This window comes from Empidonax traillii, unplaced genomic scaffold, assembly GCF_003031625.1.
Source record: "Empidonax traillii isolate 1590-97213 ecotype Southwest subspecies unplaced genomic scaffold, ASM303162v1 scaffold375:size1330703, whole genome shotgun sequence".
Taxonomy (NCBI): domain Eukaryota; kingdom Metazoa; phylum Chordata; class Aves; order Passeriformes; family Tyrannidae; genus Empidonax; species Empidonax traillii.
The window spans coordinates 779606-805310 of record NW_020955568.1 but is presented as its reverse complement, the minus strand read 5'-3'; the positions used below and the strand labels follow the sequence as shown (position 1 = coordinate 805310).

Genomic DNA, 25705 nt, shown 5'->3' with positions numbered 1-25705 from the left:
ATCAAATACCTCTAGCTTTAAATGAAAACTACATAAAGGGGGTTCAGGCATCGCTCTGACTATCACTTACAGCCAGGGTGAATACTGCTGGAAAAGCTATTTTCGTGCAGATGTGGAATTCAATGGGAAAGACTGACTCGTGTAGCAACATCAATCAAAACGTCGGCTGGGCTGGCAGCTCTCGACAGTAAGGCAGGTTCAAAGGTCACGGGATAAAGAAAAAGCCAAGCTCTGGTTCAGCTCTAATATCTCCTCTCTGGAAGTCTTGCCGAGGTACCTGCCCCCCTTCTGTACTCGCGGCTTTCATTAATCTTCTTGCCATCTTTTTTAACTAGTCATGCAGAACCGCTCGATAGCGAGACATATAATGGGGAGGCCCTGTGCCTATTACCAGGTTAACACTCTGTTAAGCCCCAGTGCAACAATGGAATCAGAATTTAAAGGAAATCTTCAGCTGCAGGGTGCAAAGCGGGCAATTAAATTACAAACCGAAGTTACCCATGTACTCTGTGACCTACAGAACACCTTTGTTTAGACTTACCTTCATATTGGGGGTATTTTGACCTAGTAACTGAGATGTCTCTGCTTTATGAAAACAAAAAAAAGGCAGATAAGGGGTCACAGAGAATGTTGCTCCAGTGTCTCAAGTAAATTATCAAATAAATCCAATTTCTGCAGCCCGTGTAGAACACAGATGAGTGGGAGAAGCCCACGGTGAGCTGCCTGACTGATCAGCCCCAGTGGCACTGCAGGGCTGCCCCGAGGTCCCCGTGCCTCCCCACGGCAGCGCCGGACACAGAGCACTGCAGGGAGGCAGCGGGCAGTGACACTGAAGTTTCTTCCTTGTCCAAGTAATGTAAGAGACATTACCAGAATCAGATTTCCTTTAAATTACACTATTGCAAAGGGATATAATTGTATTAAACTTATTATGTTGCTTCCTTAAGACTTTATATTATGTACACTTAATTGAGATACAAAGCTCTTTTCAGCTATAAAAATGACAACTACTTTATTAAGGCTTAAATCTTATTTCTCCATGATAGGATGCTTCCTTTCAAGATTCAAAACATTCAGAATCTCTCGTGATAATCAGGCTGAACCTGATTTAAAGAAGCCGTTCATGCCGAGTGTTCTCAGGTTCTAATGGCACTGGAGCGCGCCAGCAGGGCCATTACCTCTTGCCTTGGTCTAAATCAAGGGAGTCTGATTTAATTTACAAATAAAAATTCAAATTCTGACCCAGGGCTACTACAAGGGCAAACAAAAATCATCAGCCATCCCAGCCTACAATCCCGCCACTAACAGCAAGTGAGATGTCAGAGCTTTCTGTTTTCGTTCTCTGTCCTCACTGAAGGCAGTTCTGAGTTCCGTAAACTTGTGGCACAGGAAAGCTCAGCCTGTCCAGAACGGCTCCAAGTTGTCCATAAATATTCACACCACACCAGCTCTGAAGCTGCTGAGGCCTTTAACACACATGCAAGTGCCACTGAAACTTCACTGCATGAACCTGTTCAGAGAAAACTGAAGAACACATGCACAAGGCTCTCCATCACACCCATACACCGGTCCCAGCGCTCAACCTTCACTCCCAACACCCCTTGTCCTTACTAAAATGTACAGTCACATTCAGAGGCTCCTGCAAACCTTTCACCTCTTGAGGAGTTTACAGGAACACAGCCCAGCAAAGCAGGGCTCAGCTGGGCTCTAACCCTTCTGCCATGCCTGGGGAGGGAAGGCAGCCCCAAACCCACAGCCCGTGTTTCACCTGGCCTAGCAGGACAAGCACCAGTGTGTGTGCAGAGCACTTCTGAAAGAGGAGATGGAGCATGTTTGTGTTACAAAAGATAAAAACATGAAAACAAAATATATTGCAGAACTCAAAGACCTTATCTGTGCTCAGCCTCTCTTTGCAATAATTCATTCAAGGAAGATCCGGGAATAATTTTTGATGTAAACTCTGCTGCAAACATACATCACCATGCTGATAAAAATCACAGACAAAACTTGTGAAATACAGTGAGTTTCATTCCTTTATGCTACTAAAATAACTTTTTCCCATTTAAAATTCAAGAGATACTGATCTGCTGCTCAGTTCCACAAAATGCATCATTCTGAGATGTCACACTAAAAGTCTCTTCTGCTGGCCTAAAATAATGACTTTTGGAACATCTTTCGTGAGTTGGGAAAAGGTCAGCAGTTTCAGAAGGAAGTATTTTCTCCTTTTGGAACTCTGTTGAACAATTATTTAGTGGGAGAAGTTTAAGATGGTCATGTGAAACATGCAAATAAACCCCTCAGTATCATAACAGTTGCCTCTGCTGCTACCTGTGTGTCCTCTCCAAAGCCACTGTGATTCCTCACTCAGCGGTCCCCACGTGCAGGTACTGCCCTTCTGCACCTGGACTCTCTCTGGGGGTTGAGATACCTGTGTTGGTACCATTTGGGTACAGATATAATCTCCCACAGCTGCAGGTGCTGCCCCTGGGGCTGGAGAGCCCCGTCCCAGCAGGACGTGGCCTGAGGTCTCCAGGGACACCCCGATGCCTCAGGTTGGTATGTTGATAGAAGTGGAAACCTCAGGTTTCAAGGTCAGCTCTTCAAATGCAGTCTCATTTTGTGGGCACAATTTTATCTCCTCAGGTGTTTGCATTTACAATGAAATGTGGCCACAACCCAGATGTGTGACAGAATTTACCAGTGCAAACTGCCCCTTGCACTGCACACAACCCTCACGTGTTTCAGACCACCTGGTCACTGGGGAAGCTTCTCCTTGGGCTTGTGCCTCCCCAAGGACCAAGAAATCTTGATGGAGAGACAGAAAAGGAAGACAATGACTAGACCAAGAACATGGAGGTAGGAAGGGGTAATGAAGGAGAGAAGGATATAGTTCAATAATTGCTGATAAAATCTGTGGCAGCCATAAATTTACTCTTCCAAGAGAATTCAACAGATCATTACCTCTGTAAATATGTATCACATAATTCTCCCTCTCTGTCACCTTGCAGATAAGTACTTAATACCAGCATCCCTACTCTGCAGAGGCACAAGTGCAATAAAATCCATCTGAGCTTTTGAACTACAGTTGCTTTTTGATCGTAGACAGTTCCATTTTGGCCCCACTGGGAGACATCACCCAATTCCCCCAGGGCCCATCTTGTGCTTTTTAAAACAAATTTTCCAGGTAGAGACTCTCATTACTCCACTGATGCAACAAGCAGAAGCCCTTGGCTTTTGCAGCCACACTCTAAACAGCTACTTCTGACCTCTGGGTGATGACTGTGAGCTGGGACATCCAGCCTGTCCTCAGAGCCCAGCACGGCCACCAGTATGGAATGGAATGCTCAGAGAGGCCCCTCCAATCCCAGTGACCCTGCAGCCATGGCTGAGGCAAATTCAGACTGAGCTGATACTGGACACCCCAGATCCTCAGATGCACCGGTCTGGATGTAAAAAAAAATTCAAAAAAATTGCAATTATATTGAAACATGGATTTTCCTGATGCACTGTGTGGCTGGAGACAGCTGTGCAGAGCCAGTGTTCCCTTGGTATGACAGTGGGCAAGAAACACTGAATGATGCCATTTGCTGAGAGCAGCATCAAAGGACACTTGTAAAATGTGTGTCTGTTTATGCTGTACTCTCTATAACAGAACTGAGTCGGATTAAAAACATCCTGTAATGAATAAAATACACCTATAGAAAGAAAAGGACATGGTAGCAATAATTCTTTGGACATCGAGCACATCCAGGGAGGGAGAGGAGAGGGAACATAAATAAAAAGGACTACTCACTTGGGCTTTTTTCTTCCGCAAGGTCACAGGCACAGAGGAGTTCAGAATCGATTGAAATGGGTTTCTGCTTAATCCAAAACTTAGTGCTGGCCTTCTGATTAGTAACAGGGTCTATCTCTACCTTGTCTCCAGAAATACCTGAGATGAGAAAGAATAGAGAGCCACAACAGTGATCTGTTTAACCGATTTCATATCAGCCGTTTGACACACTTTATAAATCTTAAATGGGCTGAAGGTATATTGCCCTTCTGGGCTTTCTGAAAGCACAGGAGCTTTTGAAACCAGAAACAAATGGTTATCAAACTGCATTGATAATCTGCATTTTATTCTCCTGCATAAGCATACCAAAAGAAAGAAATAGCACAGAAAAAATTCTTCTCAACGCATACAGAGCTCTTCTGGAAGCAGCAGCTACATGAGCTGTGAGATTTATAGGAGATACTGCTGGTTTTTCAGTCACCACTGCTCTGTGTAATAGACACTATCACCACGGGCCCCGCTCCATCTGCTGCACAGCAGACACCAGAATGGTAGAACAGAATCACAGAATACGCTGAGTTGGAAGGGACCCCTCACGATCATCGAGTCCAACTCCTGGCCCTGTGCAGGACACCCCAAGAATCACACCGTGTGCATGAAAGCATTATCCAAACACCTCTTGAACTCAGGCTTGGGGCCCTGACCACTGCCCCAGGGAGCCTGTTCTAATGCTCCAGCTCTCTATGGGTGAAAACATCCAACCTAAACCTGCCCAGCTCAGGTCCAGCCCTTTCCTCAGGTCCTGTCACCGGTCACAAAAGCGAAGAGATCGTGATGTACCTGCCCCTCTGCTGCCCCTCCTGAGGATGTTGAAGGTCCCAGTGAGGTCTGACCTCCAGGATGAACAAACCAAGTGACCTCAGCTGCCCCTTATAAGGCTTCCCCTCCAGACCCTTCACCATCCTCGTGATCCCCCTTTGGGTTCTCTCTAATAGCTGAAAGCCTTTTTTATATTGTGGTGACCAAAACTCCCCCCAGAGCTCAAGGTGGGGCCACACCAGTGCTGTTGGGACAGGCTGAGGGCAAGGAGTGTCCCGCTGGAACCCTTTCAGGAGCTGCTGCCACACCCGAACAAACTTCACAGGGAGCTCTTTACAAGGTGTGCACAGCATTAAAAACAAGGAGGTGTCTTCAGTCATAAGTTATAGGTGAAGCTCATGAGACATCAACAAAAGGAAGCAATACAGGAAAAAATATCGTTTAACTCTTGCATCTCTGGAAGAACAGCAGAGAACCTTCTCCCTCCTGAGGGTTCTGGCTCTGACACCTTCAAAGACATCTCATTTGGCTTGTTTGAAGCACAGGAAACCTAAAGAAGCTGATGAAGAAACTTCTGAGAGATGTGACAAAATAAAAGTAGGGTGTAATGCACACACAATGCTCCCAAGCCCTCCAAAATTAACTCAGTGTTTCCTAAGGCCTGGTCACGGCTGAATTTAAAAACCATGTCTGGTTTGTATTCTGTGCAACTCTAAAGCCAAAGCCCAGAGACAGCATGGGGCAGGTACCTGTGGGGGGTCTCACTGCAGCCCCTGCAGCAGCACCAGGTCATCCTGACTCACCCTGTGCCTGCAGTGGGTTACGGTAACACCCCATTAATCCAGGAACGCGCTTTGTCATTAAACACACCTCACGTCAGAGAGTTCACATTTCAATTAAGTATTGTATCAAGAGCCCAATTAACACCCAGACTGCTGGAACTCACTAATTTGAGCAGGCTGAGGCTGTATCTGGAGCCCATTTTGGTTTGTGATTTAATTTTGGACAGATTATTTAAAATCAGCATTGGTCTTTTACTGTAACGGTTAATTATTTCAAATGGCATTTGCTGTAGTTTAAGGAAAATATGGAAGTTGATGGTACAAAATCCTATTTTCTCACTGAAAAAAAGCCAAGAGAAGTTCTAAAAATAAAGGTGCAAATTCTTTGTGTGCGAGGGCTGTTTCCCATCCCTTCCTCTGAGAGCATCACCCCTGAAAATATCCTCAAAAAAATTTCAGTTTGGTCCTGCAACTTCAGAATTCACAGTCAGTCAATACTGTTAATGCACCTTGTTAATTTGATAGGATTTGTCAGGTAACTCCACTGGAAAATTATATAAAACTGTTCCAGATGAACAGATGATAGTGACATGAATTAAAGTGATAGAACAATAGTGGAATATAAACCAGAAATGACACCCAAAGTGGCTGTTGATTTATTGCCATCCTGAGTTTGGTTCTGGGCTTCCATGTATATTAGTGCTACAAATCTGGGTCCATTTAGCAGCGAGATGCTCATACATACATCACCAGCTCCTGCTCCAAGCCAAGGTCACTCCCCATTGCATCAATCTTTTCAGCAGAGGCTACTTCACCATTTTGTAACCATCTCAGATGGAACAGACTTCCTCCTCTTTCATCTTTTTTTTATCATGTAAAATACACTCTAACTTCTATTATTTTTATCTGCAAATTGTCGCTGTATACTTCATCCATTATTTCTGTATCTCGACATCACTGGCTCAAGCTCACCCACATCCAGAGAGCACATTGACAAAGAATGTTGTCTTTTTTGTGTTATTGTTCTCACAATCTGGATGTGTTGAAACCTAAAATCAAAACAGCATTGTGTCTGAGGCTTCTGCAGCCTCTGTCTCACAGCACAGATCAGTCATACTCAAAACCCAAGTAAAAATGCTGCTTCTACTGTTTTTTTAATTCATTCATTTTATCAAAAGAAATGTCATCGATGTATGTGTCCAGTAACTGTTCTGTTCTCGCTTCCTTTGTTGGGGTCTGCAATAGCCCCTCCTTTTCTGAAATACTTGCCAGCAGTCGTTTTCCCAGACAATATGCTCCTGTTAGTTCTGCTAATGTGATACACAAGCAAATGTGTCTTATTCCTCCATAACATGATAGAGCCTTTTTGAAACTGCTGAGAGTGCTGCTGTGTGTGCACTGCCCTCTGATAGGGGCTGAGACACAAACCCCAGACCTTAAACTGCCACCTCAAACTGCAATAAAGCTCTCACTCAGGAGGGCTGGGCATTCCTCCCATGGTCATCCACATACAGAGCTATGCACAATGTACAGAAAATCCAACTTACTCCCATATTTTCTGTAAACTTTGTTCAAATTGAATGACCAGGCCTCAAAAGAGCTAAAAGGTTTCAGAAAGTGCCAGGGCAGACTCTGTTCCAACTCCATGCATGTGTCCTGCAATGCTGTAGTGACCTGCAGGGAGGGGTGAGGGACTACACTGGGGGTGTTCTCCTCCATTTCTGGGTTCTGTCACATGTAATCAACCTTCCAGGGGGTTATTTGGAGCACTTGCCCCAAATCCACACGGGTGTTTCTGGTGCACCCACGGTCCCTTGGCCGATCTGCTCTTGCACAGCCAACAAGGAGCAAAAGAATGATTTGAGATTCTCCGGGTCCTGAAGCAACATTGCATGAGAACAGCTGCCAGAACAGTTACTCTCAACAAAACCAAAAAATCAGCCCCTGATTTTTCCATTCAGGGTGGAAGGGGCAGTCTGACACTCACAGGTAACACGTAACACTCAGCAGCAGCCCAAACCCAAACAGCCCCTCGGTGCTTTTTTTTTTACTAATGTTTCTCTTTTAATACCTTTAAAAAATTCAGGAAAAACCTCAGCAACATACACTCACTTGGACTTTATCGAAAGGTTTTGATTCTCGACATTTGTCCAAGATTTGAACACCCACTGGGGTTTCCTTTGATTTTTGAAAAATAATTAGATTATAAAACCCCCATTGTCAGTGCACTGCCATCAAACCCACACAAGTTCACAGATTGTTATAAAAGGGAAATTTTATGGTCCTTACAGCACTGGGCAGGGTCAGCTCCTCCACTGCTGCACGAGTTAAGCCATTTGTTTCATTTAACAGCTCTTCTCCCTTAACCATTTATCTTTAGTGATCTGTCATGACCTTTTCAAGCTCTCATTTCTGACACTTCCCAGATACAGTGAGTCAAACTTCACTGGAAGCAAACTATCACACCCCGAGAGTTTGCTCAAACGCAGCGAACATGCCCAGCACTGCCCTGCTCCAGCACCAGCAGATAAATCCTGCCTTAACCAGACAGCTCAAAATAAACCAAAAAAGCCTCTTCTGGGAGAATTTTACAGACATGGACTCTTCCATGTGCTTCAGGATGGAAGAATGAAGAGACTGTACTGACAACAATACAGGAATTGGTACAGTTTAGATTTAACAATTCTGCTGAACTCTACAGAATAAATGTATTTTGTAAACATTATGGCACTTAATATTTTACTGCTGAATCATTTCTTTATGGAAGGCATTTGCAGGAATGTCACAGGTCACCTACCAATGCATCATTAATCAAATTTTCACAATTTAAACACAAAGATAAAAAGCCATTCAATCATTTTAAAACAGTAATGGGGCTTTTATAATTCAGGATTCTGTCAGCCCTTGGCCTTCATGTTTGCAAAAGCATTCAGTAAGCCAATAGGGACAATATAAAACCTTAGAGAATGCTTGTTTTATTTTGTTCCATCTCAGATTACACTTGGTTGTTAAAATCTTTCAGTCTCAGAAAAGGAAAAAACCCAATAACTCTTAATTTTGCAAAGCCTCATTTAAAAATAATAAAACAGTTGGCAAGAAGCTTTCCATTAAGAAGCCTAGATTGAAAAAAAGATATGAGGTCATTAAATAACGGCCTTCGTTCAGAGGCAACATGTGCAACTGATTGGGGGTAATAAAAATACTGAAGAATTTTCAACTGAAAGGAATTTTTTTTAACCACTGAAATGCTAGAAACACTTCCAAATGTTCCAGGAGAAAATGGACCAAGGTGGCAGTGACTGCTCTGAAACAGCCTGCGATGGACAGGCAGCTGGTGGAGATGGCCAGAGGTTTGAGCTGCTCTGCTCTCCTCAGCACTCCTGATTTACCTAACTGCACATCCGTGGTGAACCGCAGCCGGTGGATCATGCTGACTTTGAAGGACTTGTAATGGTGGCTGCTGAGCATGTCCTGCACCGTGGCAATGTCGATCTGGGGGTCCTCCTCCGACACCTCTTCTCCTCTTGAACCTGCAAAACAAGCCAAGAGTGGTGGAGGAGAGGCTGGCACACGGCTCACAGCCGGCACAGAGGGCTGGGGGAGGGAGAACTAAATGCCAGGTTTGTGTCTCTGGGAGGAGGAAATTCCACCCTCCATCCCAGAACAAAGTCACTAGGGCACTAAGGACGTGGTGACAGATGTTTGTGCCACATGAAGAGGAGCCCAGTGTCCCAGAAGCAGGTTCCCACTGGCAGGACCGTGGGTATCCAGGGGGATCCTGCTGGGCACCCACAGCCTGGGAAGGAGCCCAGGGACGGGCCTGTGCCCAGAGGTGCCCCCCTTGATGCTGCCCTGGCACAGATCCCTCATGTCCCAGCACCCCCACGTGCTGTGGCACCTCGGGCACGCTGAGGCAAAGCCTCCCGTTATTTACTGATGAGTATTCTCATCACCACTGCAGGTACTGCCTTTATAAAAGGTAACAACTCATTAAACCAAAATGCCAATTACTGAAAAAATATAACACACTTTAAAGATTTTTTACATTTTATGACGTTGGATTAACACCAATTTCAACATTACTATAATGTGATATATAATTGTGCACGGAGTAATTTCGATGCCAGCTGCTAATAAAGCACCTCAGCTCGAAATGATCCTTCAGATGCTGGTAGATAAAGTGGCATAAATATGCTTGAAAACTGATTTAGCTTCTTACAGGAGATCCTGAGGAATGACACGCTTTGTTTAATATCCTGGCTAATGTAGTCCTAAAAGCTGAACCAACTGCCAGTTCAGAGAACTAAATTTGCTGCAGGAGATTAATGAAAACTTTATATTTTGCTGAAATTTTAATAACGGGAAGATGAGATGATGGAATTTTAGTACAGACCTTAAAGCCCCGGCAAAGCAGGTACCAACCTGTCAGATTTTTCAGTATTAATTTGGATTGAGACTTGCACCATTGCAGCAGTCTCAACACTAATGCTCCCCATGCCAACCTTTCCTGCTGGGATGGACATTCCCATCTGTCCAGGGATCACAGGGAAGCCATGGTGGGTTTCCATGTTTGGGTTCCAGTGACAAGGGGATGGTTTGCCAGGAAAACCCTGGCACTCCGACCCAGACGGATGCAGGAGCAGGATCCCTTGGAATGGGAAGATTGAGAGCTGCTGAAGGACACACTGTTTGCTTCAGCACGGGAGGCTGTCGGGGTCGTGGCCATGCCCAGGACAAGTGCAGGTGGGAGAAGGGAAGCCCCTGTGAGCAGGGAGCACTTCTCCTGCTGCATTCCCTTGTCTCCCTGCTAGTCCTGTAACGTCACTGCTTACGATAAAATCTTTCCTGTCTGCGCCAAAGCAAGGTGAGGATTTGATGTTAAATGACTCAAAATCCACATCAAGAGCATAAAGCAGGAGATTCCTGGGTCACAGGAATGTTCAGCACAGCTTTCCAAGCGCTGCCCTCCCCACACACTGCAGACCTTCTTTTGGTGAAGTGGGACACCAAGGGGTTAAACTACAAATTGGGCTGAGCCATTCGACTTGAAAGGATTCCAAAAATCAAATGAAACACTCTCCATGTGAATTTATGCAGAGCCATCTTAACACTGCAACCACTCCATGCTCCAGAATGACAAGATAAATTGTAATGGCTCCTTCCGAGACATTACAATGCATTTTGTCACAGACCCCTGTGTTAATGTCTCTATACTATGGATTATCATAATGTATCATGTCAAACCCTCATGCTGCACTACTCCAAAGATACACTGAGATATGTCAAACTTTTTGGTGCACTTAAAAGCCTCTTGAAAGGCTGTGGCATGGCAGTGCCTGAAAGGGAAGCAGGAGGGTGGCAGTGGCACCGCAGCCCTGCTGCTGAGAGCCATCGGGGACCCCACCCCGATGGAAACCAGTGACGTGTCCCTGCAGCCCTGTCCCTGCAGCGTGTGGCCATGGCACACTGTGCTGGGATGTGAGCTTGGCAGGACACGAGGGGACAGCTGGGACAGAGGGGACACGGTGGGGCAGGGAAGGAAGGACCCTCAGCGACAAGAGGAGGGGGGACAGGAGCCCCGGGCCTCACACAGGGACACCCTCAGTGCTGGCCCTAACAAAGCCCTGCTCCAAGATGCAGAGGGGTTCCCAGAGGGAGTGAGGTGCCACGTGCTGCCTCTGCCACCTGAGTGACAGGGCTCTGGCAGCGCTACAGGAGGGTGCTGAACACAGCGTTACCTGGGAGGGAGCGTCAGCACCCGCAGCCAAACTGAATCAGCAGCGAGCAGAAATGCAGGAATATCACCAGAAGTGGCAACACACTGACCTCCCTCCCACACCTCCTGTGAAATGTGCTTAGAACACTTCACAGGATCAGGACCTGCAGGACACCCTGAGGGTACCGCTGTCCCTGTGCTCCCGACCCCCCCAGCTGGCTCTGACCTGCCCCAGCCTCGCCATCCACCCGGAATTATGGGAATTATGGCACGGGGGGGGATGCTGTGACAATTTACACAGCTCTTATGAGGCTGAGGCTTCTCAGATTTCACTTACCCAAAATAAAAGCATCAGAAAATTTGCAGCCTGCCAGGTCACATCCAGTGAAAAAAAGGGGCCTGTAACTAAAGCTGTGAGCACCTGTCAGGGCTCAGCCCCGAGCCAGCAGGACTCTGCCCTGGAAGCCTCTCAGATCTGCCTTTATCCGTAACCTCAGCCCCCTCTGTTCCATGAAGCTTTGTGAACAGATTCAGCTTCACAGGATTTCTGAGTTGCTGCTCTTGGGAGGGTAGGCAGGAGCTGCCCCATCACAGACCCTGTGCCTGAGGATGGCAGGACACGGACCCAGAGGAACGCTGTGAGATGTGGAGTTAAACTGGTCCCTCACTGAAACTCCTGACCTTCAAATGAGACAAACAGCAGTGGAGCAACAGCACCAGAACCACGAGTCTGAAACAAGGTAGAAGCTAAACAGACGCCTCCTCTGATGGGGACTCAGCTAAACCAGGAGCCTCCTCCAACAGATACCCCTGCCAGCACCAGAGGACAGATAAAAATGACTCATTAGGAATACCAGAATATTGAAATGCCATATGAAGACTATTCAGGAGCAAGTGAACCTGTATTTCCTCGATAAAACAACAAAATACAAAGTTAACTGCACTGCAAAAATGTCCCTTATTACTTTAATGTACTAGAATATTGCTTAATGAAAGTTCTTAATTGCAATACAATTAATTACATACACAGAGTCCCCAATTACATTTTCCAATAAGACATTGGCTTTGCTATAGGTCTAAAGGCACTAAACCAATTTTAATATATTAAGACCAATTTCCCTTGAATACTAATTACTATCTAATGATAAAATGAGAAAGAGGAACTTTCCAGAAGTAAGATGGCAAGGATAAAACTAAATTAGCCATGAACGGTTTGCTACCACACATAAAGGCATTTCACATTACAAAGTGCAGCTTTCAGTTTAAAGATAAATCTTTGTTCGAGTTAAAAGTTCTGCACACTGGAAGCAGTTTATTAACTTGAATGCTATTAGGAAATGCTGGATGGAAAGGGGATTTCTCCATACATATTTCTTAATAATGGAAAGGTTTTTGTTTCATCTAATACCCTGAAATATAAACTTTCTGTTGCCCAAAGGAACGTGGCAGCTCTTCTCCCAGTAGATGCTTGGCATCATCCATATATATATTTATAAATGACTTTGAGACTATGAAGAGCACATTTACAAGCAATAGGTGTTATAACAGAGCTTTTCCTGACCGGCATATTGAAGCTGAAAGTATTTCAAATCAAGACAGAATGCACAAAGTGAATATTTCAGTTTGATGATAGGATTGTCAAGCCATTATTTTAATAATAGTGCAAAACTGTCAATATTTCTATTCTAATGTCACACCAAAAGATAGCTCTAAGCACCCCAAAATGCACTTTCTGACTGTGCTGGGGGCAGCCAGGCTCCTGACAAGCAGGGATTGTGACTGATCTCACACACTGTATTGTCCTTGAGCCCTTCTGTGTGCAGGGCCAACACAAATCCCTGAGCAGGGACAGTGCAGGATCCCTTCAAATTAACCCATTCTGGGGGGCAGAACGACAAACATAACATTTCTCCTGTGTTCCTTATTCAAGTTTGGGATCAATTCAGAAAACACTCAGAAAAGAGGCAGAATTCACCAAAGTGTTTATTATTTTCCTAGATTCCTGTCAGCCTTGAGCAAACCAAAGCTGGGTTTGCTGGCATCACCTACGCAGTGATGCCACTGCAGATGGGAAGGATGGTGGCTGGAGAAGCACCAGGAGCTCAGTGAGCCCAGGGAGCCCTTGGGGTCCAGCCCAGGGTGTTCTCTGTCATGGGAATCCCCATCCTAGATGGGCTCCAGATCATGCTCTTAGATGGGCACCATCAGTTTGCTTAACGAGGGCAGGAGAGCTCAGCAATGGAGGGAATTTTGACCTGGCAGCCTGGGGAATCCATCCCACACCTCTCCACATGCTGCTCTGTGGAGAAGCAGGGCTTGCTTTGGTGTCCCCTGGCCTGGGAGGGGAGAGGAGCGGTGCAGCACAAGGACTCTGGGGAAAGGGAAAAGTGTCCCCTCAACACTACATTTATTGACAATTATTTTGAGCCAAGGCCTCTGAGGCTCTCCTGGAGTGTTTGTTGCTCGTGCAGGGCAGACCCACTGCCTCCTGCTACAGAACTTACAAACTTGAGACAAACTGACTGTTAAAGTAACGGTGCAACTTGAACCCAAGTCACTCCTGAGAGCAAAGACCTGCAGAAGATACAGCTCTAGGCCGCAGTCTGGATTCCTCCACAGATGATGAAAATACATTAAAAATGAAGTATATACAATATTCTTTTAATTACAGAGCCTTGGTTAAAAAAAATGTTATTTTAAATCACATGCAAAGCCTATGGAAGTATGACTGGTGTGCATCGTTTCATAGATTAAAAATCAATACAAAAGTAATAGGTGGGATGCAGACGTCGGGGAATTCTGGCTTGTGGAAGAGCACAACTCGATTAGCGAGGTCAGAACTGCTCCATTTCCTCCTCCTGCTGTGGGCACAGCCCCTCTGCTCCCTCCTGCCAAGGTCTCTCCGACAGTTTCTTAGAACCATTGTATGACGAAATGAAGCAGGAGCACCAGGAATATTTTGGGAGAAAGTCCCGCCCTGTGGAGAGCAGCAGCCAAACCTGAGAGTGAATGTCAGCCCCAGCAGTGCTGCAGCTCTGGGGAGCTCGTGGTGCTGTGTCCATGAACAGAGCAGGAGCTGCTGCTCTCTGCTGGAACCAGGAGGTGCTCTGGGGAGGCTCTGCTGCCATTTGGAGGTAAAATACAGTTGCCATCAAAAAGCATCAGTGGAAAGGTCTAATCTCTGCACAGAAAGAAAAACCTCTTCTACGACTTGAAACAGGCTCTCACTATGGCTCTTTGCAGCCTGGGCTTGGCTGAGAGCGGGAATGTGACTGGTTTTACTCATTGCTACGATCAACATTTTTACACAAAATGGAACGAAAGAACCCCAAAACCGAGAGTGTGACTGCTGTAAAGAATGAAGAATGGACCAAAATGCTATGGAAACAAACACAAATCAACGTTAAGTGTCTTTTTTTAAAGTTTCATGTCATTTTATGAAAAGAAATAAATAAGGAAATAATATTAGAACATTTAAACAGTAACAGAATAAAAATATTTGAGCATAGCTGGAGAGAAGATTATTTGTCTGGCACTTCAAAAATCATCAAACTGCTCTAGTTACTTCTACATGGCTAATTTCTTTAAATTTTATTAGAAAAACCCAGTGCCTCTGACAGCCACATTGACCTGGCACAACACACTGCAGACCAACCTCTCGAGTCACTGAGCAGCGTCTGCAACACAGACAGGTTCATATTTCGTGTTTTTCAGGGTTGGTCATAACTTTACAGAGCAGAGTTTAACAGCAAAAGATTAATCATGAAGTGATAAACAGGATGCAGACTATTTACTAGAGGTATGAAATCCATCATTTCCCTCTGGAATATTGTTTTGGCACCACGGAAAGTGCCTCGGGACAGAGAGTCTCGTCAAAATGTACTTGCCCAGACAGTACAGCTTGTGTTCCAAAATACATAACTTATGTGAGTTTAAGCAGTTTACAAGAGCAAAAGTGAAAATGGGAAACATACTGTTCTCCCGGACAAGGCAGAATTCCAAAGTGCTCTGGCTCTCCAAGGTACAGTCTAAATCTACTGGGACATTAGGTTCACTCTGCTTCTCCAGCCGATACTGAGGACCTGAAACATAAAGTAACTTGTAAAATCATCCGTTTCTAACAAAGCGATGGCTTAGCACGTTCAACTAACACGAGGTGACTCGCAGCCCAGGAGCAGAGCAGGTGGGTGTGGATGTCTCAAAGCTCTTTGCCAAAGGAAGGGGCCCTGTCAGAAGGTGGAGGATGGTGTGGAACCTGATACAATTCCAGGTGACCCCCCGTGAGCCAGCTCTGGCCCTGCCATCCTGACAGAGGTCAGGAGAGCCCCAGCAGGGTGGGGGGAGACCCAGCTGCACAGAGCTCCAAGGGGGACCCTGGAAGAAGGAAAGCCCCTCCCGAGGGCAGGAGCTGGTGGGGCTGTGCTCCCACCCTCAAACAGCACAGGGTGACTCCACTCCTGCTCACATCTGAGAGCTGAAGTGCACACCGAGTTCTCAGCTGTGTAATTCAGCATAATCTGGCAAAATAATGCTACACAGACCCCTGAAAAATCTTAAGTAATGCAAAGCACCTTTAACCAGGTCTTAATGTAACAAAAACCATAGAACTGAAATAACGAAATCTATTCCCCCTCTATCAGTACTTAAAATATTTCTGACTGTTTCCTGACTTTGAATTATGAGCGTATACGATGAAATATTTAAAACATAAAAAAATTAAGTCTTTCAGCCTCGGATGGCGTGCCTAAGGAATGGAATTTGTTAGCCAATTAATTTTAAATTTACTACAGCAGAATTTCAATTATGGCTTCTTATTCCATCTCCCCAAAGCCACGTGAAGCGCTCGCTGCTCGGCCAGGGCGTGTTTCTTCCCCAAGTGGAACATTATGGAGCCCCCTTATTCCCAGTGACACCCACAGCAGATATGGTGCCAGGATTTTTGCAGGACACAGGAGGAAACCCACCAGCTCCCACCCTGCCCAGCACAACCAGTGATGGCACGAGGAGCTGTCGAAGCATCTGCAGCACAAGCTGCACTCGAGAAGCAGTGGAGATGTCTCAGTGCAGCACAAAGAAAGGCAAACAGACCCAGCACCATTGCTGCTCCTCTCCCAGCTACTGGAAATGTGATTAACAATTGAAAACAAATTGAATAAACAGAGGCCTGGCTTGTTAGGCAGAAGCAAAATATACTGAATTGAAACAAATCTCAAAGCAGTAAATCAATTTGGATTTAAAAACCAGTGTAGGTTTAAGAACAGGATCAGTGACAGCAAAACCTGCTGGCTTTGTCCATTCACCACAAGCATCTTCCAGGCTCCATCTGAGGGAAGTGCTGGTTCCCATCTGGATACACGTGCTGTTGGTACCTGGTACCAACCCCTGCTCCGAGTGCTCCCACCACACACAGAGCCTCTTGCTGCCACTGGAGCTTCAGACCAGCGTGACCAGGACTGGCACTGCTGACACCAGCGCCTTCTGCTGTGCCCCAGCTCCCTGGCTCCATTACAGCCTCTGTCTCGCTCCCACACCAAACCCATTTCAAACCAGAGCAGAGGAAGGAGTGGATTTCCCCTCTCTTGGAACCAATGGCTGAGTGCCAGCCCCAGGGTACCTCCAGCATGGAGTGATCAACTCGCCCTGGTGCTTCCCAGACTGTGGGATGAGGCAAAGAACAGACATCAGAGCCTTAAAACTAGCACAGGATCACACGTGCACGACGACAAGGTTAAATCAGGAGTGTGGCAGGGGCTCACCGTCCCTCTGTGTGGATCTGATTCCAGCAGCTGGATCCACTCCAAAGAACAACATCACCTATGCCAGGAACAGTCCTCATGCTGCTGAACCCTGTGGAGAGCCAACAGGGATCACACCCTCAAAATCACCCTGCCAGCAGCAAAGGATCATTTTTATCTGGAGCAGTTTGAGAACTCCATGGTCAGGTATATTATTTTATCCAGTTTGTGTCAAGCCTGTACTAACTCTGCTAATAAAGCAGGGAACTAGAGCTCTGGAGAGGAAACAGGTCAACCTGCCTTCTGGATAACTCCTTGAAAACAGAAAATACTAAGAAATTAATTAAAAAAGTGTAAATGGATTTTAAGAGAGTATCTACTCTTCAATAACACTTGAAATATCTGTCCACATTTACATGACCTCTGCTTCCCAACAGATGAAGAATGTTAGTCTAACTCTGTGGAGGAGTTTTACTACCAGGCTTCTCTCACAAGTTCAAATGATGTCACTGTAGTAGGAACACTGGATAATTTAATGGTCTCCTACTGGATTCCTGCTCTGGGAATTTCAACAAAATTTCCAGTGGCAATACCAAAGCTGGATTTTTATGGACTTCTGTAATCTCATGCAAATGCTCTGTGCAGTTGCAAAATAAACCTTTAAAATCCTGGCACGGAGGGTCCTGGCCAGTGATCCAGGCCAGTCCCTCCCACTGATGGCAGCTCCCAGCACTCCCTGTTTAACCACTCACTCCACAGATTCTGTCCACAGATACCCACTGGGCTTGGCTATTTCAAGATACTCCTTTAAAGAGAGGAATGTTTACCAGGAATTAAAACCCCAGCTTGCCTGTGCACACACAAAGGTGCTGGGGAAGAATCCCCCCATATAATCAAATTAAGTGTCTCCCTTACAGAAGGGAATGGCCACCCGCATACCAACAAACCAATTCTGTTGCCATTTAAGCTGCAAAGCCTTCAGAAAGGGCTTTTGAAAGCACGACCCATCAGTTCTAATTTTTAAAACTTATCCTTTCAGTCAAGACTAGAAAAAGGCCCATTCCAACTTTTATCTCCACTACAAAGTGCTGTTATCTTGGGCTGTTGTCAGGAGCTCTCTCTCTCTTTCTGCTGACAAGCAGAGACGAGAGAGATAAGATTGGGAACGAATCTCACTTCTCTGAGTAAATAAATAATCAATACTCATCTAAATGTAAATGAGAAAGTATCCCCCTCTGATAACAGGGCTCTTATCAAACAGCCAATTTTCTGCAGACATTTGGCCTCAACCAAATCACCATCATTCAGCCCCAGCCTAATGGCTAAAAATCGTAACTAAATTGAACCGATCACCAGAGATCAACTAAGTTCAGCCATGGCTACTACGGGTTCAAATGTTTGGAATGCAATTTTTCCCCCATTAACTTTCAATAGCAATGAAGAATGCCACGGTCAGGGGTGAATCTGCACAATAAACAACACTAACACTGCAACAGAGAACCAGGCTTTAAACAAAACCCCAACCAAACCCCTCTCCATCTCCAAAATAGTTATTAGGGTGACCTAAGGATTACAAAAAGAATATTTCATGTTTGTGGACTTGTCAAGCCTAAACTAAACAGACCAATATCAACAAAAACCCCTAATAGTTTAAAACTGAGCCTATATACCCAAGTTTATTGCACTGTGTGAGCAAAAGAATCCCCTTTTGTTCCAAAGAGCCATTGCCACCCCCAAGTAGCTCCTGTCTAAGAACAGCTGGGGTGAAACCCTCCCAATTCACCAGCCCCACCACCTGCACTTCACAGACACCTCTTGTACTCAGCTGTGCCTTTTCCACGCTAGGAAAGCCCTTTTCTCCTCAGCACCTGCTGCTTGTTTCACATATCTGATTCATTTTCACATTCATCCCTTTCTGTCTCTCTTTACTTCTGTATGATCTTTTTTGAGACAAAATATTGCAAATAAGATGTGGCCACATTGGGATTTACAGACTGGCATAGTGATACTTTCTGGTTTGTTCCCCACTCCTTTCCTGATTCCCGAACTTCCATTTGTCTTCCTGACTGGGAGCTGAAGTGTTCAGAGGAACTACTCAGGATACTTTTCCTGACTGATGGAAGGTAATTAAAGACCGTGATTGTACACATATAGTTACAGTTGCTTTTCACCATGTATATTATTTTGCACTCATTGACACTGAATTCCCTCTCTCATTTTATTGTCCTGTCACTCAGCACTGTGGATACCTCTGCAGTGCTTCACAGACAGCTTTTATTTGCACTATTCTTACCTCTTTTGTATCAACAGCACATTTTGTCACATCAGCATTCACATCCTTTCCATGCCCCACAATAATGAACAATGCAGGTTCCACCAGTTCCACTGGAGCTCCACCAGTAACCTAGTTACTAATCACCCAGGGCCATTATTCCTATTCTTTGTTTCCTGTCTTTTAATCAATTATTAATCCACGTGAAGATCCTCCTTCTCATCCTGTGACAACTTAATTGCTTTATGAGCCTTTGTCAAATCTTTTTTGGAAATCTAAGCCTGCCATGGAAAACCCACCACCCTATTCAGATGGTCTCTGGCTCCTCACAGCCTGCTCACGGTGCTGGAGCTCGACCTGCTCTGCCAAACCCTGCCCGTGTTTGCCCCTGTTCATTGCATTTGTCCACATCAGCCACTAATTCTGCTCTTTGCTACAGGTTCGTGTCACAGTTTGCCTGGTGAGGAAGCCCAGACCGACCGGTGTCTCCTCGAACACCTTCAACAAACCCCTGTCAGCAGCCAGACCCGAGAGCAGCAGGTGTGAGCGACGCGTCACACACCGTACCGACGGTGCAGCACCTCGTCCCTGACCTCTGCCACAGCCCAGGGCTTTGCTGGAATCACGAAATCCCACAACAGCCCAGGTTGGGAGGGTCCTTAAAGCTCATCTTGTTGCAGCCCCTGCCACGGGCAGGGACACCTTCCACCAGCCCAGGTTGCTCCAAGCCCCGTCCAACCTGGCCCCGGACACTTCCAGGGGTGGGGCAGCCACAGCTTCTCTGGGCAAAGGAAATAACAGGGGAAAAATCAGCAGTGTGGACAGTTGGGCAGCCACAGCTGAACAGCCACAGTGGTTGATGCTGGGAACAAGCAAAAGAGAACTGAGCTGTGCCTCGGCGTTGTCCATGGGCAGAACACCGACAGGAGAGCAGTCAAAAGAGAACTGTCACTAAACACTTAACGCTGATGTCTGTGGGACTTTCCTGTTTCAAGTCCCTCCTTTCACAAGGATTTGCGATTTATTGCTTTGCTGCTCCATCCCTGGGCTTTGAAAGCACGATTCTGCATGAGTTTAAACTATATTTATATTTATTTTTTTGTTATCGCTTTTTTTATTATTGCTATAGAAAATATTTGCTGGAAATATGTTGCAGCTATTACAAGGTCATAAAAAAGAGGAGATTTATGTATTTCTATCATTTCAAATAGTCTGTCAGAAAGTATCAGTCGTGCTAAGTGTAAGACTGCTGGATTCCAGCGTTCTCTCTGCCAGCACATGGGCAACAGATGGAGGAACTAAAATAGCTCAATGTGGAGGCTCCTTGGGTGCTGCCTGGGAGGAGGGAAACCGAGGCAATGCCTCGTCCTGCCAGGGAGGCTTGGGGGAACTCCGGCTCCCAGTCGATGCTGGACACGGCCCCTGGCCCAGGACCACGAACAGAAAGGGCTGAGGGAGGAGCAGGATTGATCCACAGTGCAGAGCAAAGTGGGAACAGGGAGAGGGCTCCGGCCTCCTTCTGGGGGATTTTTCTTAGAACACGACAGAAGGGGCAGGATTCCATTGTGTGCTTGGCAATGACAATAAAACAACAGAAAATATGTAAACAGTGAGAGAGGAACTGGCTGCAGAGCAGAATGTTTACATCTCCGGTCCTGCTGCTGTGAGGACATCTTAAATCTGTTTATCTGCTAAAAACCCCCAAAGCCCCTCAACACCTCTGAAGTGGAATAAAGATTTTATCATTACAAATGCAAATACTGGTTAATAAATAAAGATATTTAAATAGTGAAAACAAACTTTTAACATCACGCATAAGCACAAGAGGGTTTTTTTAAGTCCAATCTGGTTTTCCTTAACTTGCACTGTTGTGACATTACTGAATTTTACACACAGTTATCTGCTGCTCTCCATAGAAATACAGATGGTTTTTGTAGAAATAAACAGTCATTTATATGAAACAATTGTAAAATAGTTTATGGAAACCAGTGGTGTAATGCATTCAAATAAATGCCAGGCCTGGCTGATGGAGAGCCAAGGTGTTAAATCACACTGCTCAGGAATTCAGCTGTGGGAAACAGATAGTAAATCCAGAGTGACAGAATTTCCAGTGATGGCAAAGGTTTCTGACATCTAGTCCAGTACACAAAAACTACAGCAGTTCAAACCTATTTTACTTAACACTACCTTGACAGCCAGTGAAATTAAAGAATTTAGTCAAAAGCCCCTTAAAAAGAAACAAACACTTCATTTCTGGATTGCTTCTCTGTGGAACAGCAAACGTGCAGCACGGCCAGCAGCAGACCAGGCTGTGTACAGCACCAACAGAAGGGTTTTATTTAATTGCTACCTTTTTGCATTAGCTATATGTAGCCCTAAATAAAGCTGAGAGGAGACAAAATCATCATGTGGTGAAGCACCTACAGCAGAAACACAACCTCCAGGTCCTGGTTTTAGCTCACAGCTCTGGGAGGTGACGCCGAGGGCAGCGAACGCTCCCCATGCCCCGGCCATGGGCACCTGTGCCTGCAATCAGCCCCAGAGGGACCACCCTGGGCCCAGCCTCGGCTGGGCATCCACGACACATCAGCACCAGCTCTGTCCTCACTGCCTGGATTATCCAGAGACAAAAGTGCTTTTCCCTGGCCACAAAGATCCCAAGGACAGTTGTGCAGCTCAGGGCAGCGCAGCACCCCCACGATGCACTGGAGGGTCCATGAAAACCAAGCAGTGCCCCTAAAGATACCAGGTACCAGCACAGTCTCTGTTCATCACAGTGGATGAAACAAACACAGAAGTCTCAGTCACCCAAACTCCAAGCTGCACAATTTAAAACATCACATAAATTACAGCATTATTAACAATCCAGAAGAACCAATAGCTGTACAATTTCAATACCAACAGCTCACAAAATAGTCTCTGTTCAATATTTCACTTTTCTTTCAGAATCCAGGCATGAAAACTTCCCCTCACCCATCCAGGCTGATGTCCAGCCCCCCATCAGCCCGAAGCATGGGGCTAACGAGCCGTTGCTATTCCGAACAACTGTTCAAACTTTACTCCCAACATGCTGTTCCACGTCCACCAACATCCCTGAGCCCGGCACGCCGGTGTCTGCTCAGCGTCAGCAGGCTGGGGAGAAAGGCCTTGTGGAATAAATCATCCCCACTGCAGAGCAGAGCTGGAGTTTGCAGGCAGAAGGAAACCATTCCCATCCTCACTCTGCACACCCACCCTGCTGTGGGAATTATCCTACAAAAACAAGCCGTGAGCAATCCTTCCCTCCCCAGAGGGATGGCCAGCACAGCGAGCAGCAGAGCCAAGCCCAGCCCTGGCACTCCTGGGCACAGGGTGCTGAGCATGGACAGGGGGGGCTCACCTGGAGGAACCAGGCAGCTCCTGACCCAGCACGGCACCGGCAGAGAGGGGAGGATGCTGGAGCAACAGGGCTGTGCCTTCCACCTGACCAGGGATCTACAAATACTGGTGTTCTCTTTAATGTAAATCCTGCCGATATAAACAGCTTAGTGCAAGGAAAGCCAGGATTGCTGAAGTATTTCCAGGTAAAGCCATTCATAACTGGGGCACCAGGCTCTGCAGGGATGCTGTAATGATCCAAAACAAAGCACTTGGAGCCAGAGAAACTCACAACCACCATTAAGCAGAAAAGCACGCATGTGAACACAAGGAAATACAAATTAATTGGCTTTTCACTGTCACAGATGCTGGGGCTTCCATCCCGGAAAGAGTCAGAGCCAACATATGCGTCGCCTACTCGAACATATTTACTTTTAAATTTAAACTCCTCAGTTACCATCATTCCATGGCAGTATCAAAATTTAATGACAGTTTTTTTCTAATTGTAGTTTATCTCAAAGATGCTTTAATCACAGGGCTGTGTTTTTACATAGTTTCTTTTATCTTTTTAATTTTCCTTTCTAAAATTTATGAATAAATACATATATGTGCAATCAAAATACACACACATCTCCCTTTCCAGACATTTATTTTTGCCCCATTCCCCTTCCAACAAGATGAGATGAGGAAAGAAAACCCCAGTGAGACCCACAGCTCCTGCAGAAGCTGTTCTGGAACAGTTTTAAGTCATGAAATTTGACATTAGAAGTGGTGCTGACCCTGACATGTCAGAACATGAATTTTCAAACACAACTCAGATCTCTCCTCCCCGGCTGCTCCCCAAACCAAGATGAGCCCAAAGCAGAACTCCTTATCTGAGAGTCCCAAGTTCTGAGGGATAACTTAAAACTTTGGGTGAACAAATCTGAACCACAGGAATAATCAACCACCTCAAAACCTGGGTCTGTAACAGACTGCGCTCGCAGGTACCTGGGGATGGAACAGGCTCTTTTCCCTGGCCTTGGCAGCTGTAATTCCTCTGATTCTGGTCTAGAGACTAAAATATGATACGGAGACTTATTTTTATGTCCTATTCCTGTTTCTCGAAACTTTCTCTTTCCTTATTACCCAGCTTCCTGTGGCAGTGGGATAATACACTTAAACAGACCAGGAAGATTATTTTAGACTATTTTTGGTCACTTTACACATTTTAAAGAATGCAAAAAGCAATGGTTGACAGCTGTTAGGAACTTGAATGTTATTGCAAAGCAGCTGTTTTCATTTATAGAAAAAGTATTAGTCTTCCTCCAAACTCACAGAACACTGAGCTAATAACTCTCCCTCTAACCTACGGAAAATACAGGTCACGTCTGTGCAATGTTGGCAGAAGGTTTTGTTTATAACAATTAAACTTGTAGAGCATTTTGTTCTTAAAAGGACTGAGCCTTTCTGGTCTAGGGATGTTTGCAGTTGGAGGCAGCTATTAAATAATAATCAGTAGCATGTTCACCCTGCAAAGAATTTCTACTTAAAATCAGACATGATTAATCAGTTGCGACTTCTCTGTTCACAAGAAATTTCAGACGAAGAGAGGCTGACACGGACCAGGAACAGGCAGGATTATTCCAACATTTCAGCAGTTTATGTTCAGTTTTGTCTCTCATCTCCTTCTAAGAACATTTGGGTTTTATACAATGACATCAATGCTTCATTTCTTTGAAAACAAAGCCTCTGCACACATTCTCTCTGCATTCTTATTTTCTTTACATTAGTATTTATAGTCCATTCAGTCGAGCTCTGGAGGAGAAGGCAACTGGCATCCCAGGGAATGTGTTTGTTGAAGAGCAGCGGGAATGAGACAGCTCACAGGCAGGGAGATAACTTCCAAGTGTACATTTGGTTCCTGCACATATTTAATTTGAGAATCACCATGGCATCAAGATACATGAAGTATCAAGGATGAAGTCATCATCTCTCTTATGTTCTTAAAATCGTAATCCACACAAACATATTTTATAGGGAATATTGAATATAGGCTTTAGTGCAGATATAAAAAGCCTGAGAAGATCTCCTGTCAGCCCCAGCCTCAGCTGAGCCGTGGGATTGGAGCACACAGCTTTGTGTTCCACCTGGGAAACTCTGTGCCTTCCTTGGTCCAGCTGAGCTTTCCCAAAAAGCAGGATTTAAAATGCACATCTACCACAAACCAAATTCCTTGTGTGTTAATGGGGGGGGTTAACATGCCTGAGTATTGGTGAAAGTGAGACCATCAGATTCATTGCACAGGAAAATAATTTCCCAATAAAGCAAATCAAGTTCTAGGGATAATGGTGTTTCACAGGTCTGCAACACGATCTGTACAACCTGCAAAACTTCCTCTGCCAAGCCCGAGGGTGGGAGTTTTAAGCATGCCTAACAGCTACTTGCTCCAGAAGTTAATATTAAGACTGTAACTGATCTCTGGGGAGCAGAATTAAATCAAGTACTAAAACACCCAGATCTCACTTCTAAAAGAGTTTTTCAGGACTTGGTTATTATTGCTGTCCAAAATGCAGACAGCACCGTATCTGACATTTCCACTGATGATTTCAGGAGAACGGGAAGTTCTTACGCTCCCCATCTCCAGCAGGTGAGTCTCTTCCTGCAGATCTGCCACACTGAGGAGAGATTTCATATTTACACTGCTGGCTGCTGGAGTGCTCAAAGCAGCTGTCTCCAGGAGATGCAGGCACAGCAGGATTACACACACTGGGCTTCTCCAGGGGCTGATTTCCCAGCACCTCAGCACTGCCAGGCCCATGCCAAGCCCAGCCAGGTCCCTGCAGCACTGCTGGAGGTCCCAGTTCTCCTCTCACAGCCCTGCCCGCCGTGGCTGGGGCACTGCCCTGTCCTCAGACACCTTCTCTCTCGCTCAGGCTATTTTCAGGAAACCCTCTCACAAAAGTGATTCCTGAGCCCCCTTCAAGTGGTCCACCCCAGATTAGACCAGTCTCCTCCAGGAGTTCATCCCACACCAGGAGTGTTTTATTTCCAGCCATCCCATAAAATACGCCTGTGCAGTGCACACTGCTGAGCACGCAATAGGTTAAACAAATTGATGATAAAGTATTCGACTTCGTTAGTTTTCATTACCATAAGAAAACATCAATTACATTTTCTATTTTATGAGTGTACACAGGGGAATCCATTACAGTAAGTGAGAGGTTATATGACTCTTTCTGCTGCTTCTTTCCTCAGCAAAAAGAACTCTTT

The 25705-nt window shown here is 45.5% G+C and overlaps 1 protein-coding gene across 3 annotated transcripts in view; it reads right to left on the bottom strand.

The window, feature by feature from the left end:
• The window catches only part of MAPKAP1 (mitogen-activated protein kinase associated protein 1), an 81665-nt gene that overhangs the window by 9022 nt on the left and 46938 nt on the right, over positions 1 to 25705 (bottom strand). For all 3 annotated transcript variants that reach the window (XM_027892997.1, XM_027892999.1, XM_027892998.1), the window contains exons 8-10: positions 15064 to 15171; positions 8763 to 8903; positions 3794 to 3931 (exon numbers count right to left, since the gene is read on the bottom strand). In XM_027892997.1, the coding sequence (XP_027748798.1) occupies positions 3794 to 3931; positions 8763 to 8903; positions 15064 to 15171 (387 nt within the window). The remainder of the gene's footprint in view (positions 1 to 3793; positions 3932 to 8762; positions 8904 to 15063; positions 15172 to 25705) is intronic.